Raw genomic sequence first — 15,735 nt, 5'->3', positions numbered from 1 at the left:
AAATATTTGCACTATATTCAAGTAAATACTATATATATATATATATATATATATATATATATATATATATATATATATATATATGGCTGGAGTCACACTTTCAAATGTGTCTGTTCCAACTCACAAACAAATTCTACAATGTTATGTTCCAGTATTTGACTATCTCCATGCCTTCATTTTCTACTTGAAAGTTATTAAAATATCTGTCCTTGTTATTTTTGTTTTCTTAGTGCTCGACTGTAAACCTGCCCTTGCACTTTCTCCCTTGACTTCCTTCTTGTTTATTCATTGCTAGTGGTATAGTGTTGTCTGCATATCTCAAACTATTGCTGTTACTTTCTTCAATTTTCATTCCTCATTCCTCAGAATCTAATCCAGTTCATATGTGTCAGGATTAACATACAAATTAAGCAAAAAAAGTGAAAAATTACAGCCATCTCTGAACCTCCTGCCTGATCTTCCCCTATACCCATTACCTTGTATTCCCATCATTCCCCCAAATTCCATTTTTAGACTGTTTCTCCATTTATGCTTCCCCTTCAAGCTCTGTGATCTAGACTAAAAGAAGTAATAGTTCTATCTTGTGATATGCAGAGTTTTACCAGAGTATAAAAAGAAATCCCAATGAATGGCTGTTAAAAACTCCATTTCTGTTTGCAGAACTTTTAAAACAAAAATGTGTATGACTGTGATTTAAATGTATCACATTGTATAATGATCATGCTGGCCAAATCTTGAGGCAGTTATTTTTTTAAGTTCCTGAAAACATAGTTTATAAAAATAGACAGCCTACAGCTTCTTTAATATACTTAGGGCCCAATTTGACTTGATTGGAAGATTACATATATTGGGTGTTTTATTGCCTTTGCTCCTAGAGTTTTCAAACTGTTAGGGTGTTTAATTTAACCAGGTTCAAAATGACAGGAAATCATTAAATCCAGTACGTGATGTGATCTGTAAGCGAAATAAATCATATGGGTCATGCAGAAGCCTTTTAAAGTTTTCATTCAGATAGAAATAATAATGTCGTATTCCAAAGCAGTACTTCTCAGTCAGCATGAGATCTCTATATTTAATAGATCTGGCTTCATTAGAGCTCTTGCATTTCAGTATTTCATTTCCATGTCTTCAGGAATGAAATTCAATATAGGAGTCTTTGAATTTAAACTGACCAAGCAATATCCTGTTTTATAAAGCTAATTATAAGGTTAATATCATTGTTAAATACTTAAAATTCATTGCTGGCATGCAGCAGTATCCTTGCAGTCAACACTATCCTGTCTTGTTATCTGTGTTTCCCCATGCATCGTGTCCCTAAGAATAAGTATCATAGCATTTCTCATATGAATTAATTTCCAAGATGGACACAGCGCATCTGTGTACAGGTACCACCTTACATTTCAAACAACTTGGCAGCCTGTTGCCAAATGTCAAGTCTCATAATCTTGAAAAATTGTTAAGTACATATTGCTTGGAAGGAGAACTGCAGATAAAGGATTAATGGACCAAACAGCAATATTTTCAGTTCAACAGTTTTATTTAAAACATACTGAAGGCAATGTTCTTGTTTACTATTATTTGTATTAATTATTACCTTCTAAGCCAACTTAAGTGAATTTTCACATCTTTGTCTCCTTGGTGTTGATTATCTTCTGTTTTCTACCATACATTTCTAGCTGGACATTGTGGTTCACCAGATCCAATTGTAAATGGTCACATTAGTGGAGATGGTTTCAGCTATCGTGACACTGTAGTGTATCAGTGTAATCCAGGTTTTCGACTTGTTGGGACATCAGTTCGGATATGCTTGCAAGACCATAAGTGGTCTGGTCAAACACCAGTTTGTGTCTGTAAGTAATACTTTTCTTGTGAAATAGATGTTGATTAAAACCAGGAACTTTTGTAACCTTAAAAATGAGAATCAAGGAAGCAAGAACTGGCATAATATGCTGTTGGGCTATTGCTACTGCATTTTGGTGTAAATCCATCTTTTGTGATAGCCCATGCCCTGAAATCTGAAATATTATTGTATTCTGCCTATTTTAAGCAACGTACTGCCTTAGCTGATGACTAGGATCTACTTAAGTTTGTACACATCTTATAGAGACAATCTTACAGTTACCTAGCATTTCACAGATAATGTAATGTAGTTCTGAACACGAACTATAACTAGAAAGATCCCAGTTCATATTTTCATATCTCTGCCTTTTAGTGCATATAAGGTGTAACTTCAAAGAGAAATATAGATATGTAATAATAATGCTTACCTCCCTTACGTGGTCAGTGTATAACTGCTAGGTATAATAGCCATCCTAAATCCAATATTGGGAGATAGATAAGATGAAATAAAGGAAGGAAGGAAGGAAGGAAGGAAGGAAGGAAGGAAGGAAGGAAGGAAGGAAGACCACATATATAAATCAAACTTTAAAAAATTCAGTGTTTCTTACTTGTAATAATATTGTTCAAATCTTCATAAGATCATATTTGTGTGACTATAACTGATTTCAATGGCAGTTGATGAATCCAAGGTCAGGAAAGTGGTAAACTATTTTTTAATTATTTGTTTCTTACATTTATATCCTGTCCAATGCAGCAAATCTGGATTTTACTCTAAGCAAAGAATTATCTAAGGTTTTCAGGCTCTTTTTGTGATAGATCCAGTGCATATGATCCTTCTTAAAGCATGAACTAAAAGAAAGAGCAAGATCAGAGTCCCATTAACATCAGGTTCACTGGCTACTATTAAAATATGTTATTACTAAGGATTAAAACAAGTTGTTATTGCTAAGTTTAATGGTGGTCTTGATAGATGACTGTTTATCACATCATGTACCTTGATTTTTTTTAAAAATGTTGATCTACTTTATGTCCATTTTTATTTCTGTCCCTGCATAAATCATTATGTTCTTGAAATATTTTCTAAAGCTTAGAAAGCTTGATCCAAGTCCAGACCCAATCCAAATACGATATAAATATATGGTTTTTTCTACTCTGGTAGATCTGTTAGTACAGAACATATAGTTACAGTTTTACTCTTGATACAGGGATGTAAATAAATAATTAATTTTGTCATTCTATAATGGTTTACTTGGAAATTTTCTGGGAATTAAAACATTGAGTTCATTGGGTCTTATTTTAGTTAAGTAACTGTGGTATTATAATGATTTGCCAAGTATGGAAGGGATGGAGGCTGTTGTTTTGTTTTGATCTAGTTTCATTTACATTTTTTTGCTTCCATTCATCTCCACTGTTGCATCTTTTTGATGACCATTCCTAATTTTTTCTTGTAATCGCATTGACTTCATTGCAATCATTATATCATTTTCAATTTTCAATTGTTCATGAATTATTAGGTAATTTCTATGATTGTAAGCCCTTTAAGAGTTCCTGAGTAATATAAGTTTTCTCCATAATGTTCATAATCCTCCATTTTAACCTTGATTGCTGCAACTTACATGTAATTCGGAATAATAAGAGTTGATCATTTTATCAAATAAGACTCAGGACCATGCTTTCTTGAGAACTATGAAAACTGTAAAAGCATGATTAAAGCATTTTGATAACACAAATAATATACAACTATTGCAATGACATTGTTGCATCAAGGCTAGCAAGGAAATCCGGATAAATGTTGCTGTTGCAATATTTTTCTGTGATGCAAATCCAACAGTTGGAAAGGGTTGATCTGTCAAGAGCCTGGCAATGTGTGACAACAATAATGATGATATCGTAAGATGAGACAGAAGGGCCAAGACCTTTTGTTTCAGGAAGGCATCACAAAACACAGCATCTGTCAAGAGTAATGAGGGGTGTAAGCAAGATGTGACTGACCAGAAATATGCATTTGCTGAAAAGGGCAATAATCTAAACACAATGCCCTTCACTATTTGCAATTTTAAAAGACAACCTCAGTTTAATGTTGTAACAACATACCTCATAAATTTTATTCTGACAGTTCACTGAATTGTAGGATTCATCCTGAGGGAAGTGTCAGGTTACAAAACCTTTAACATGTCATTAGTTAAGTTCAAATCACCAAGGATGACTTATCTCTCAGTAACAATCAGTTATGGAGGATAAAAACAGAAAATCCATATTTGAATATTACCTGATTTTTGACAATAAACAATGAGAGATGTCACCACATCTGCTTGTACAATTCTTTCTAGACTAAAACAAATTTGGATGAGAGGGAATCTAGATCTGATCTAGCAAAAGTATTGTGTGTCAAAACCTTTCAGATACATTACTAAAATGTACTCAACAATGGATTCTGTTGGTTATGTATTCACTGTGTTTATAATGTCCAGTAATTTTAAGAAATTATCTACATTTCTTATTTCAGTTTCTTTCCTTCTTCAAATTTTTTGCATTTCTGATAACTGTTTATACTATAGCGGGTCTGGCCATCTCTCCTCGCATATTCTTTCTCTCTTTTTAGGCCTATATATAGACTGTTTTTCATGTTGCATTATAAGTTCTGTCAGCATTAATCTCAGGCCCATTGTTTAAAGGTTACTTTCTGTCCTCAAAGCTTGTAATAGCATGTTGACATTTTTCAGATAATCACAGTCACACCATCATGTATTAGCTATCAACAAATAAGCATTAAGATCATTTCAAGACCAACCTGTGGTTGAGGAAAATCTGCATGTTATAGAAATAATGCATGTTCTTAGACAGACATAAAAGGGCATTTTAGAGGGTGAATGCAATTTGTATTCTGTTAAAAAGATAGGTCAATTACTATCAATTCTAATTAATTAAAAATTAAGCTATTCATGTATAGCAGGCTACATAAAGCAGTGCTGTGCTGTGTATAGGTATATTGAAGTCCCCTCCCCCCCCCCCCAACTTTAGCCACTTATTTTAGTGGAGTCTGCAATTCCTTGATCTTTTTGCATGTATGCATTGCCTCCTCTTTAAAGATTGGATAGATCTGTGTGGATCTGATCTTTTTTTAACTATAACGGTTTTTTGAGCATGGTGTATGTGTGCCTAAACTTAGTTGTGTACAACTTGTTAAGACAAAGCATTGCCAGTTTATTTCATTTTGGATTTTTTGTTTGTTTGTTATTTTAAACAGCAATCACATGTGGTCATCCTGGAAACCCTGCTCATGGAATGACCAATGGCAGTGAGTTTAATTTGAATGATGTTGTCAACTTCACCTGCAATACTGGCTATTTACTACAGGGTGCACCACAAGCTCAATGCCGGAGCAACGGACAGTGGAGCAGCTCCTTACCAACATGTCGAGGTAAGAAAATGTTATGCAGCTGCTCTCCCTTTGCCATCTGATTCTAGTATAATCCCTCCTATCATCCTTTTCTTTCTTTCTGAGTGTTTGGACCTGTAAAATTGAATAATTACTTTTGGTAAAAGAACCATATAATGATGACTTTCTGCCGGCAAGCAAATACCTTTTTATTTAGGCATGTTTTTATGGCATATGTTCTGGAGTGGGATATATTTTGTTTTTGTCATAATTGTTGTAATGTAATGCTTTTTAATAGAAATATTTACTGAATTTTTTTTTAAAAAAAATTGTATCAAATAGTTTGGGAATATTTTGGTGTGCTTTCTTCTTAATTTGTTGGGAAGCAATTTTAGTCCCAACACCAGAGAAAGGGGGCCTATTGAATAAATAAAAAACCATCATATATGTCTTTAGCTTCCATGAATGTCTAAACAACTTTGTGCAGTATAGCTCAGACTTTACTACAGGCAGTCCCCAAGTTATGAATATGATAGATTCTGTAGGTTTGTTCTTAAGTTGAATTTGTATGTAAGTCAGAACAGGTACATTTCTGAAGTTTAACCCATCTAATCTGTGTGTGTGTGTGTGCGTGTGGCTTTGGATAACACAAGGAAGGGTTAATATCCTTGTGGTGTTTGTTTTGATGTCTGTGCCCCTGTTCAGAAGTTTTCACCTCACTTTCTGTCCCTGTGAGAATTTGATTTTTTTAAAAAAGGAAACAAGGATTGAGTCATCGCAGTGAAAGTGGTCTCAGACTGCATTAATTATGTTGTAAATTCACCCAAGGACTTTCGAATCACCTAGGATTGTTAGGGATTCCTCTTCTTCAGAAGAGAAAGGGGCGCAGGAAAGTGTTCAAAATCTGAGGAGGAGATTTTGCAAGTATCCACATTTCAGGAAAGGCAAAAGGAAAGAGCAGAGATGTTGTTCAGCTAGAATAGCTGCCATTTACTTACCACATTCTTTTAAGGCTGTTCTTGAAAGACAAAACAGGACAAGGATGCACCTATACTGTAAGGATTTGTTCTGTTTGACAGCATTGAGAATACCATTATTAATTGTATGGAATCCTTGAATTAGTAGTTTGTGGAGGCACCAGTTGTCAGAACCCTGGCAGCAGAGCACCAATAACCATACACAGAGGCCAGTCTCTATCTAATATCTTTATTAAAGAAATATATAAAATCAATAAAAACAAGTGAATAATATAGTTCAGAAGCAGACCTTTCAAATGAGGTCAAATATAGTCCAAAAATGTATTGTCCAATAAATGATATTAGAGTTCAAAGTTTTAATCCACTTGACCGAAACACACACTTTGCCAAGCAATAGTGTGGGGAAATAGCAGAGTCTTAGAGTCCAATGAAGCTTGACAACAAGGCTGGAAATAAACTTGATTCTTGACTAGATCCGTGACTGGAGACAAGGCAAAACATGAAGCATGAAGCAGGGTTCGTGGTAAAACCGCGAGGCAGGGCAAGGCTTGAAGCTTGATCCGGGAAGCAAGGAACTGGGATTACGAAGTCCACACACGGTCTCACTCCTGAAGCTGATCAATTGACTCTGCAAAGAATCCCTCTCACCAAACACCTATATTGGGTCTTGTTTTCCCGCCAACAGAACTCTTTCCCTAGAGAACGAGAAGCGAAACCCAACTCTGTCCAGATGTGTGACTCCTTAGAATTTCCCAAGGGAAGCAGGCCTAATCAGCTTGATTTTTGGCAGCGATGCGTAAACTCCTCCGTTGGGCTTCTCTGACTCCCCTTTCTCTAGAATAAGATTTTTTTCTGGGAAACGGAGGGGAGTTCTGCCCAAGGCCTGTTTGGCTGAATTCTTGAGGGCAAACATCAACATCCTGCAGGTGAAGGGACTCCGGCTCTTGCTGAACCGGCAAAAACCCCATGTTTTCCTCTTCGTCTGCCACAATAGTACTAGGAACAGGACTACAAGGCCCATGAGTCCTCACACCAGTGTTCTTTGGCAGAGAAGGCTAAAAAGCTCATAGAACTACAACTCCAAAGATACCATAGCATTGAGCCAGGGCAATTAAAGTGCATAGAATCACTCAGGGAAGCTGAGCCAGGATAAACAGTAAAAGCTCCATGAGAGAAGAAGGGTTAACTTTTTCTCTGGTTTTCCTTTCAGTTGCTGGAAGATTTGGTATCCTAACACTTTAGTTTTTAAAGAAGCAATTCTAAGCAGGTAGCAACTGTAACACACACCTCTTTTGGTCAAATTAAAAAGACCAATTGTAATTACAAATTACAATTTTTACAGCTGCACATTATATTCACTAGCAAATTTATTTATTTATTTGGTTTCAGGGTTTTGAAACTTGAGGTGCGAATTGTGAATGTATTGTTTTGGTTTGGTGTAGTTTTGAAATTTGTACTTAGAGTTTAAAGCTAACTGACAGTGTGTGTCTGTAATGCAGAATGTAATACATGTAATCCAGTAATGTAAGAGTTAACTGCATAGAGTAGATATTTATTGCTAGAGGGAAACAATGGAAGATTTCCGGTATGTAACAGGACATTAGTCATTGCTGTGGAATGTGGGAGGCAAAAGCAGAGTGCTTCCCATGTGGTGATCAATTGAGGTCGGATGCATGAAAGCTATGCTCTGACAGAACTATGTAAATATTGTATAGTACTACAATAAAGATAAAAGCCACTGGTTTCAGCTGACAGCTGGGAAGAGTGGATTTATTTCTGTGCAACTGAGCAGATTGCCAGATCATTGGTGAAGGAGGTAAATTGAGACAGGAGGTGAATGAGTCTCAATTTAACCATTTCCTGTGATGGCACACTAGGTTTGAGTAAATATGGATGTAGTATATATAGTAGTATGTGTATATACATATACATATATATACATACACAAACACACACATATACTCTCTCTCTCTCTCTCTCTCTCTCTATATATATATATATATATATATATATATATATATATATATCCCTTGCTAAACATTTTAATATGTGTATTTGTAGTATTTTTACAATGTTTATGTGTTTTAATTATTCTGTAACCCACTACAAGGAGAGGTAGGTAAGAAATAAAATTATTATTATATTATTATTATTCAACTGAGAAGTCTACCTTTTTAAAATTTGATTGTGCTTTTCCTGCATGGCAGAGGTTTAAACTGGATGGCCCATATGGTCTCTTCCAACTGTATTACTCTATGATAAGCATATTACTGTATTATTAATACTCCTACTATTTTGATTTAGGGATCATTCAGAACTATTTAATACTCCCATTCAAGAAACTAGAACTAAAATTTGACTAGAAAACATTGTCATTTCTTAAAACATTTAAAAGCAGAAAAATACTAACTAGTTTTATATGTATGGAACTCAAATATCTCAAAGTGTGTCCTGGAACTGGACCAGTCTGGTTACAGTGTTTCCCTGGATTTGAACTGCCAACCTTTCGGTCAGCAAGTTCAGCAGCTCAGCGGTTTAACCCACTGTGCCACCAGGTTCTCCAAAATCAGGTAAACATCCATCAAAAGAATGATTGCCACATCAGTTTTCTAAAGGTATTTGTAGAGTTGCTTGCAGGACAGAGAATTCCCTATATGTTTCACCACTACAAAAGAAGTCCTCAGTCTTATCCTTTCCTAAGGTACATCTAGACAGACCAATTATCATGAGACTTATCTGGAGAGGTAGGACTTTGGACCATCTCTGATGGCAGCTACAATTTTACTGTTCACACTATCCCAGAGTGTGGGGCTGTTCCAGAGCTTCGGGGAAGACTGTAGCAATCCCCAACTGTGTTATGTGGCTGCACCCCATGTTGGGAGTGAGATGGCTCCATGCATTATGTAAACACCATGGTGCAGATTTTCACCCCCTTCAGGGTGTAGTGTCCATGCAGATCTACCCCTAAACATGCTTTTTTTATAGAAGTGATGGACCTCAATGCATAGATGGTAACATGAGACTTTTGCCAACATTCTTGAAAGATGCAATTTATGATATAAATATTGCCTAACAAATAGCCTATTGCCTAACAAATAGCCATTACTCATACATGAAATGGTTAGCTATGTACACAGATCCTGGTGTCAGGAGAATGCAAGTAATCTATCAGGCAGAAAAAAATAATATATATTCTGAATATACCATTCCCTCAGAGATAAGCGTTTCCATTGTTCTCCTTTTTCCTAGATAATCCCATTCAAATTGCTTCTGGGTAGATTTAGTGTGGAAGATCATACTGAAACACAATGCCCTTTGCTTACTGTAAAATTACCTTTTCATCTACAGAGAGTACACTAAATGTAGTCATTACCTCAAAATTCAGTCAGAAAGCTCTCCCCTTCCATTATTTATAGCTGTATTCTAAACGGAATTTATATGTGGCAGAAAACATATAGTTGTAGCAAGTCATTACTACAACAGTAAATTCAATATCTTTGTTGAACTAACTTGAAGCTATGGAAGTGCTTTGGGGAGAATATTTTATTTAATGTAATTTTATGTAATGGAATCATTTTGAAACATATTTCCAGTAATAATATTTTGCAGCATTTGGAAACATATGTATGGCTAAAAACACAATTTCAACAAAAACAAAGGAAAACTCAAGCAGAATGAGAAAAGATTGGAATGGGCATTAGGGGAAGGAATGTATTAAGCCCTAAGAGTATAGTCAGATGAATGTTATGTTACTGTGCATAGGATAACTGTTAATAAGCATAGCTATCAAACACAGGTAAGGCCACAATATTATGTGGACATATAAGGAAATAAGTCCCATTGAACACCGTGCAACTAACTTCAGTGTAAATTTGCATAGTGTGTTTGAGCGATTTACCAAGTGTATTTGAATGAATGAATATGCTAAAATAAATATGCTTACATTTATGTATGATCAAAATTTAAATTGTCAAAGAAATATCCCTCACTTGTTTTAAGGATCTTCATGTTTGAGATATATCTTAAGAAATGTTCCTTTGTGTTGGAGTATGCAGGGGGGTACATCTAAAACAGGCATTTAAAGATACTTCTGCTAAAAAAATTAACATTTAAAATATGATACCTCAATCACAGAAGATAATATGCTAGGTAATTGAATAGAGTTTCCCATTAAATCCCTGAACTACTTAATCAGTTCACAATTGTAGCTTGACTGGTAATGGTTATAGTAATTACATACATAACAAAGCAAGAACCACATGCAAAGCTAGATTACAGTGTGCCAAATTGACAGATTGATATATCAACCTGTGTTTAGGACAACATGGGAAAAAACCTCTTGATTTTTCTTCTGCGAACTCTCATTGAGTGCCCATATCCTGGCCTGGTTTAAATAAGCTGGTTTAAGAGGATTGCAAATTGCAGCAATATAATTGCAAATATAATTGAGTTCCTCCTGGTGTAAAAATAAAAAGTGCCAGTGAGTGTGAGCCCAAATTGAAACTGCAAGTTCAAAAAGGTGAAATAGGTTTTTCACTGGCAAGAACATTTTTTTGATGAGAAGCCAGAAGCATTTTATGAGAAATGCTCTAGAGCATTGCTGATTTACTAACTGAAAGGGTGAAGAGCTAAAAAGCTATGATCTTCTCTATAGAGAATACTGTGACACAAATCTCAACCTGTAACCTGCCTTTCAGCAATGGTTGTCAATGCCTGGATCTGTACAGTGTTCGTAGGGTTTTAATCCTCTTTTCTAAAGGTGGCCCATCAAGTAAACAAATTATCCAGCTGTTCCAAAGGTTTCATCTTTATGTCCTATTGGATTCCTGCTCAATGTCACAGGGAAGATGTGTCCAGATAGTTTTGTACAGAACTTTGGTCCCTTTGACTTAAGCATCTGAATACTTTGCATGAGTTCTAGGAGGACCGAAGTAACTGTTGGGCCAGCATTTCTTTTTAAAACATCTAATCTTTGTATGCAATTCAGTATGTAATTATGCAAACTTGAATCTAATTTAAACAGTGAAGTTTAACTGTATCTAATACCTGCATTTGATTATTACTAATATTCAAATATTTTAATGTGTCAGCTTATGTATGCAGACTCCCATCTCCATGGATTCTGTATTTACAGATTTTACTGTTCACAGCCTGAAAATATTTTTTTAAAACTTAAAATATTCCAAATAAACATTTGTTTGCATTTTATAGAAAGCACATTATTTCACTAAATGATTGCATATAAACGATTTGAGCATCCACAAATTTTGGTATCTGTGGTAGGTCCTGGAACCAAATCCCGGTGGCAAGAGCTCAATGTATGTTGTAAATTATTGCTAAAAGAAAAAGTCCTCACTTGATGATAATGGAAACTTTAGGCAGGTGGTTGTAATTATTGGGATAAATTTCTGGCTGTTTTGTGATTTGAGTATTACTGCAATTTTGTATATCAGAAAGGCTTGCCTATAATTTTCCCTGTCTTCGTTAGTAAAAAATCTTATTTTTTACTTGTAGTGGTGAATTGTTCAGATCCAGGCTTTGTGGAAAATGCAGTGCGTCACGGTCAGCAGAATTTCCCTGAATCTTTCAAGTATGGAATCAGTGTGGTATACCATTGCAAGAAAGGGTTTTATCTTCTGGGATCCTCTACTTTGACCTGTAAAGCCAATAGTCTGTGGGACAGATCATTGCCCAAATGTTTGCGTAAGTAGCCCACAAATTGAACTAACATCAGTTCATTTTTTTATCAGAAGAGTGGACATGCTTGCAAAATTGTTATTTTGTACTATTTGAAATACAGCTTGCACATATTTTAAATATATGCATATCAAGTATATCTATAATTGCATCCGGGGGCAGAATGAGGGCATTTCCTCACAACAAGAATTTTATCCCCTAAGTGAAATTTTCACTCAGCAAAAGTCCCCAAATGTTGATCACACCTAAAACCTTTACATTTACCATGTTCCAATTCTCTTGGTAAAATTGGCTGCTCTATAAGTTAGTATGCTTAAACTATATCTCTAAATATTCAACAAAAGTTTTAAGTTATTACAATGCTATAAATTTGGGAATGTAGGAAAAAATTGTAGGAACAGAGCAAAATTATTATTTAATAAGGACATTTTTCACCACCCCATCCCCAACCCACCCCCCCCCCCCCAAAACATCCTGTAGATACTAGAGTAGGGCCCGAATCCTGTTTCATCGGTTTCTTTCATGGTTTTGTACTGTTTCATCCATTCGGATTGCATGGAATGGTACACCCCACAGGAAAAAAGAAACAATGAAACAAAAGGCAGAAGGGAATGGCTTTTTTGTTGCTTAGCTGCAGGCCCTGGCTCACTGGGCCTTCAGCCAAGTGCCGGGCGCTCAATGCTTGTAGGCCCTGTCTGCCAGGCCTAAGAGCATCGAGTGTTCAATGTCTCATAGGCCTGGCTCGCAAGACCTACTGTCGAGCACCATACTCTCAATACTCATAGGCCCGGCTCACAGGACCTAGCAACTTGCCACCCAAGCCCTGAAAATTTTGGGGTTTTTTGGACCTTGGACAGAAAATCCCATTTGTATAGGCACCTGTTTCTGTAAGAGGCAGACGGAAACGGAAACGAGACCATACAAATGGAACAAACAGAAACAGTAATTAATTCCATACTAATGCACAAGTCTAGTAGATACATCCCTGGTTCTATCCAATAATATTCATATGCCGGTGGAATGGACCATATTGGTGAAACAGATTGCTCTTCTTCCCCATTTGTCTGGAGGATTGAGGGACTCCCTAGAACATATTTTGCCATTGTAACACAGGAAAATATGGAGTGAAATCCCACTGCATGACTGGAAACCATTTGCATATTGTTAAATATAACCATTAGCTTGTCTTAATAGAGAAAGACATATATACCAGGAACTCTTTAAAGGACGCAATGCAAATATGAAAGGATTACTATAGGATTATCATCCTACTTTTTCTAAAGTTTATTCATTCACAGGCTATCACAGTTTCAGGAAGCAGGACACCAAATCACCACTTCTTTTTTTCATTTAGCTCTATATCTATCAGTTGAGAGCTCTGCCTGATCATTTAGTTACACTCGTACCTAAAGTATGTTGTGTTTAAGGTTGTTTTGTTTTAAAATAGTGCTTAGTTGAATTTCTATATGCCAAGAATCTTATCTTAATAACTGATCATTTTAATAAAAAAGAAACTAAATTTCTAAGTGGATTTATTTTAGATTGAGGACTTGATTTTCAAGCAATTCCTGGTGGCTTCCCTCACAACCCAGTAACAACTTTGTCAATAAGAAAGTTCCAAAACAGATTATGAAACATGAAGAGTTTCTATAATTAAGTTGACCAGAAGAAACAATATATCCAATTGGTAACAGTTGTGAAAATGACAAAATGGAAAGAACAAATAGCTAGTTGACTTATGGTCTCATGTCCTTATCATTTCATGATGTATGCTGTGCTATAACAGTGTGTAAAACAAACTTCAGTTATAAAACTTCATAAACTATTTCTGTGATGTTAATGTGTCCCCCCCCCCCCCCCAATTACAGCAATATCTTGTGGACAACCTGGCATTCCAACCAATGCAATTCTATCAGGAGACAAATTTACGTATGGATCTACAGTTCACTACTCTTGTGTTGGAAGTCGAACTCTCCTAGGAAACTCTAGCAGAGTATGCCAAGAAAACAGCCGCTGGAGTGGAAATCTTCCACACTGTTCAGGTAAGTTGTGTGTTGAATTAAATGCATTCATCCATGCAGCTGAAGTTATTAGAAATATTCCTCTGGAACAGTTTTAACAGATGCATATTTAATTGTTCATCTCAAACAGTATTTTGGTTTCTATTTCTATTATTTCTATTTTTCTCTTTAATTATACATCCAGTTCCTTTGAAAAAATTTATCAAATTTAAAATCTTGTGTCTTTAGTGTATAAGGAACAGCAATTTGTATTTGCCATCTTTGGAAAACACTTGATGTTTAACGTCCACTTGAAGTTAAAATCAAGAAAACATTCAGAACTGGCTAATAATCAGATAATTCCTTTCCACAGATTTTCATCTTTCTGCTAAAAAAAACTACCCCCTCCCCCCCACACACACATCCATTTTTTTACACAAACAACAATACAGAGCCACTTTAATACAGAAGTCTTAACAGCAAAGAATCTTGTTACAACTAGAATGTTTCCTGTTAGGCTTTCCTGTCACTTGAGAACTCACTTTGGGGGCTTTGGTCAGTAATTCAAATATTTGCATGTTTTCCCCATCATTATGTACCTTATGTTGCAAGAGAATAGACCAAGAGAACTAAGTAAAGTTCTGTTCTTTTAAGTCTAATGCTCATATTTAAAGCAAAACACAGAGAAAATACTATGTTCTGGGTTATCAGAAGACAGTCCTGAGTCACTTTACAATATCAGCAACATGGACTATATTTAAAATGTTGGGTTTTGGGGTTTTTTTGTGAAAACAAAATTTAACACCTATGAATGTGTATGCAGACTAAGTGGGAAAATGAAAGACCGATTATAAATCTCTAAAGGTGTAATAAATCCATACAACAGTGAAATAAAAAAAATGTTGAAATAAGCTTCTTAAGTCAAGTTAGTGAAAGAAGAAAAAAAATATACTCATTGTTCAACCAGTCAACCATAAGTCTATCCAGATGTGAAATATAATGTTATATTTAATATAGAACCATAGTGTTTTTCCAGACCTGAGTGCTCTTTTTCTTTTGTTCTATAAAAACATGGGAGAAACCATTCATATTTTGGCAGATGTTCATTGTGACAAATCTTTAATGATATGCCACCTATTCTCTCTATTGCATTTTTCTTTAGTGCAGTTTGCCATTGCCATGAAATAATCATGAACAGAAAAAGGTCAAAAATGTTAACAGAAGTATTTTGATAATTCAAGGAAAGTTTCATATTAAGAGCCAGGATTAATTGAATTTTACTCACAGCCTGATATAAACAGCCCTACAAACCATACTTCTCTGTCCTCCTATCAATCTGCAGTTGAAGACACTTATTGGAAAGAAAGAAGCAGTAGGGGATGCAAATGCCTATTTGTGGCAGGGAAATGAGATGGGGACTTCAAGTTTCAGCATCTCCAGGGGAAAGTGAAAAGCCTTGGGCATGCCCATATTCTTCTAAGCTCCAGTTTGATCTGTTTTAAAAATAATTCAGGTCCCAGCTACACTGACACATAAAATCAAGATTATCTGATTTAAAATGGATTATATTAGTATACACTGCCATATAATCCAGTTCAAAGCAGATAATTTGGATTTTTTATGGCAGTATAGATAGGGCCTCAGTTCAACTTTAGTGCATTCATTGTGCTAAGACCTCTGAGGTCTTTATACTGGTGAGCTAGAGGTAATTTAATTTAGCACTGAATATTTCCTAATCAAACACACAGTTGTGGACAATGCTAAGGGAGATATCTTGGGATTTCCAGTGGTTTGACTGGGTCAGAAGTGGAGCTGCTCCCTAGTTATCATCTGGTCACCATTT

The 15,735-nt window shown here is 35.6% G+C and overlaps 1 protein-coding gene across 4 annotated transcripts in view; it reads left to right on the top strand.

The window, feature by feature from the left end:
* csmd1 (CUB and Sushi multiple domains 1) overlaps nt 1-15,735 on the top strand; it is a 1,478,446-nt gene that overhangs the window by 1,394,804 nt on the left and 67,907 nt on the right. For all 4 annotated transcript variants that reach the window (XM_062969106.1, XM_062969107.1, XM_062969108.1 and 1 more), the window contains 4 exons: nt 1,677-1,850; nt 5,087-5,260; nt 11,710-11,898; nt 13,761-13,934. In XM_062969106.1, the coding sequence (XP_062825176.1) occupies nt 1,677-1,850; nt 5,087-5,260; nt 11,710-11,898; nt 13,761-13,934 (711 nt within the window). The remainder of the gene's footprint in view (nt 1-1,676; nt 1,851-5,086; nt 5,261-11,709; nt 11,899-13,760; nt 13,935-15,735) is intronic.

This window comes from Anolis carolinensis, chromosome 1 (assembly GCF_035594765.1).
Source record: "Anolis carolinensis isolate JA03-04 chromosome 1, rAnoCar3.1.pri, whole genome shotgun sequence".
NCBI classification, from domain to species: Eukaryota; Metazoa; Chordata; class Lepidosauria; order Squamata; family Dactyloidae; genus Anolis; species Anolis carolinensis.
This window is presented reverse-complemented; position numbering and strand designations above follow the sequence as displayed.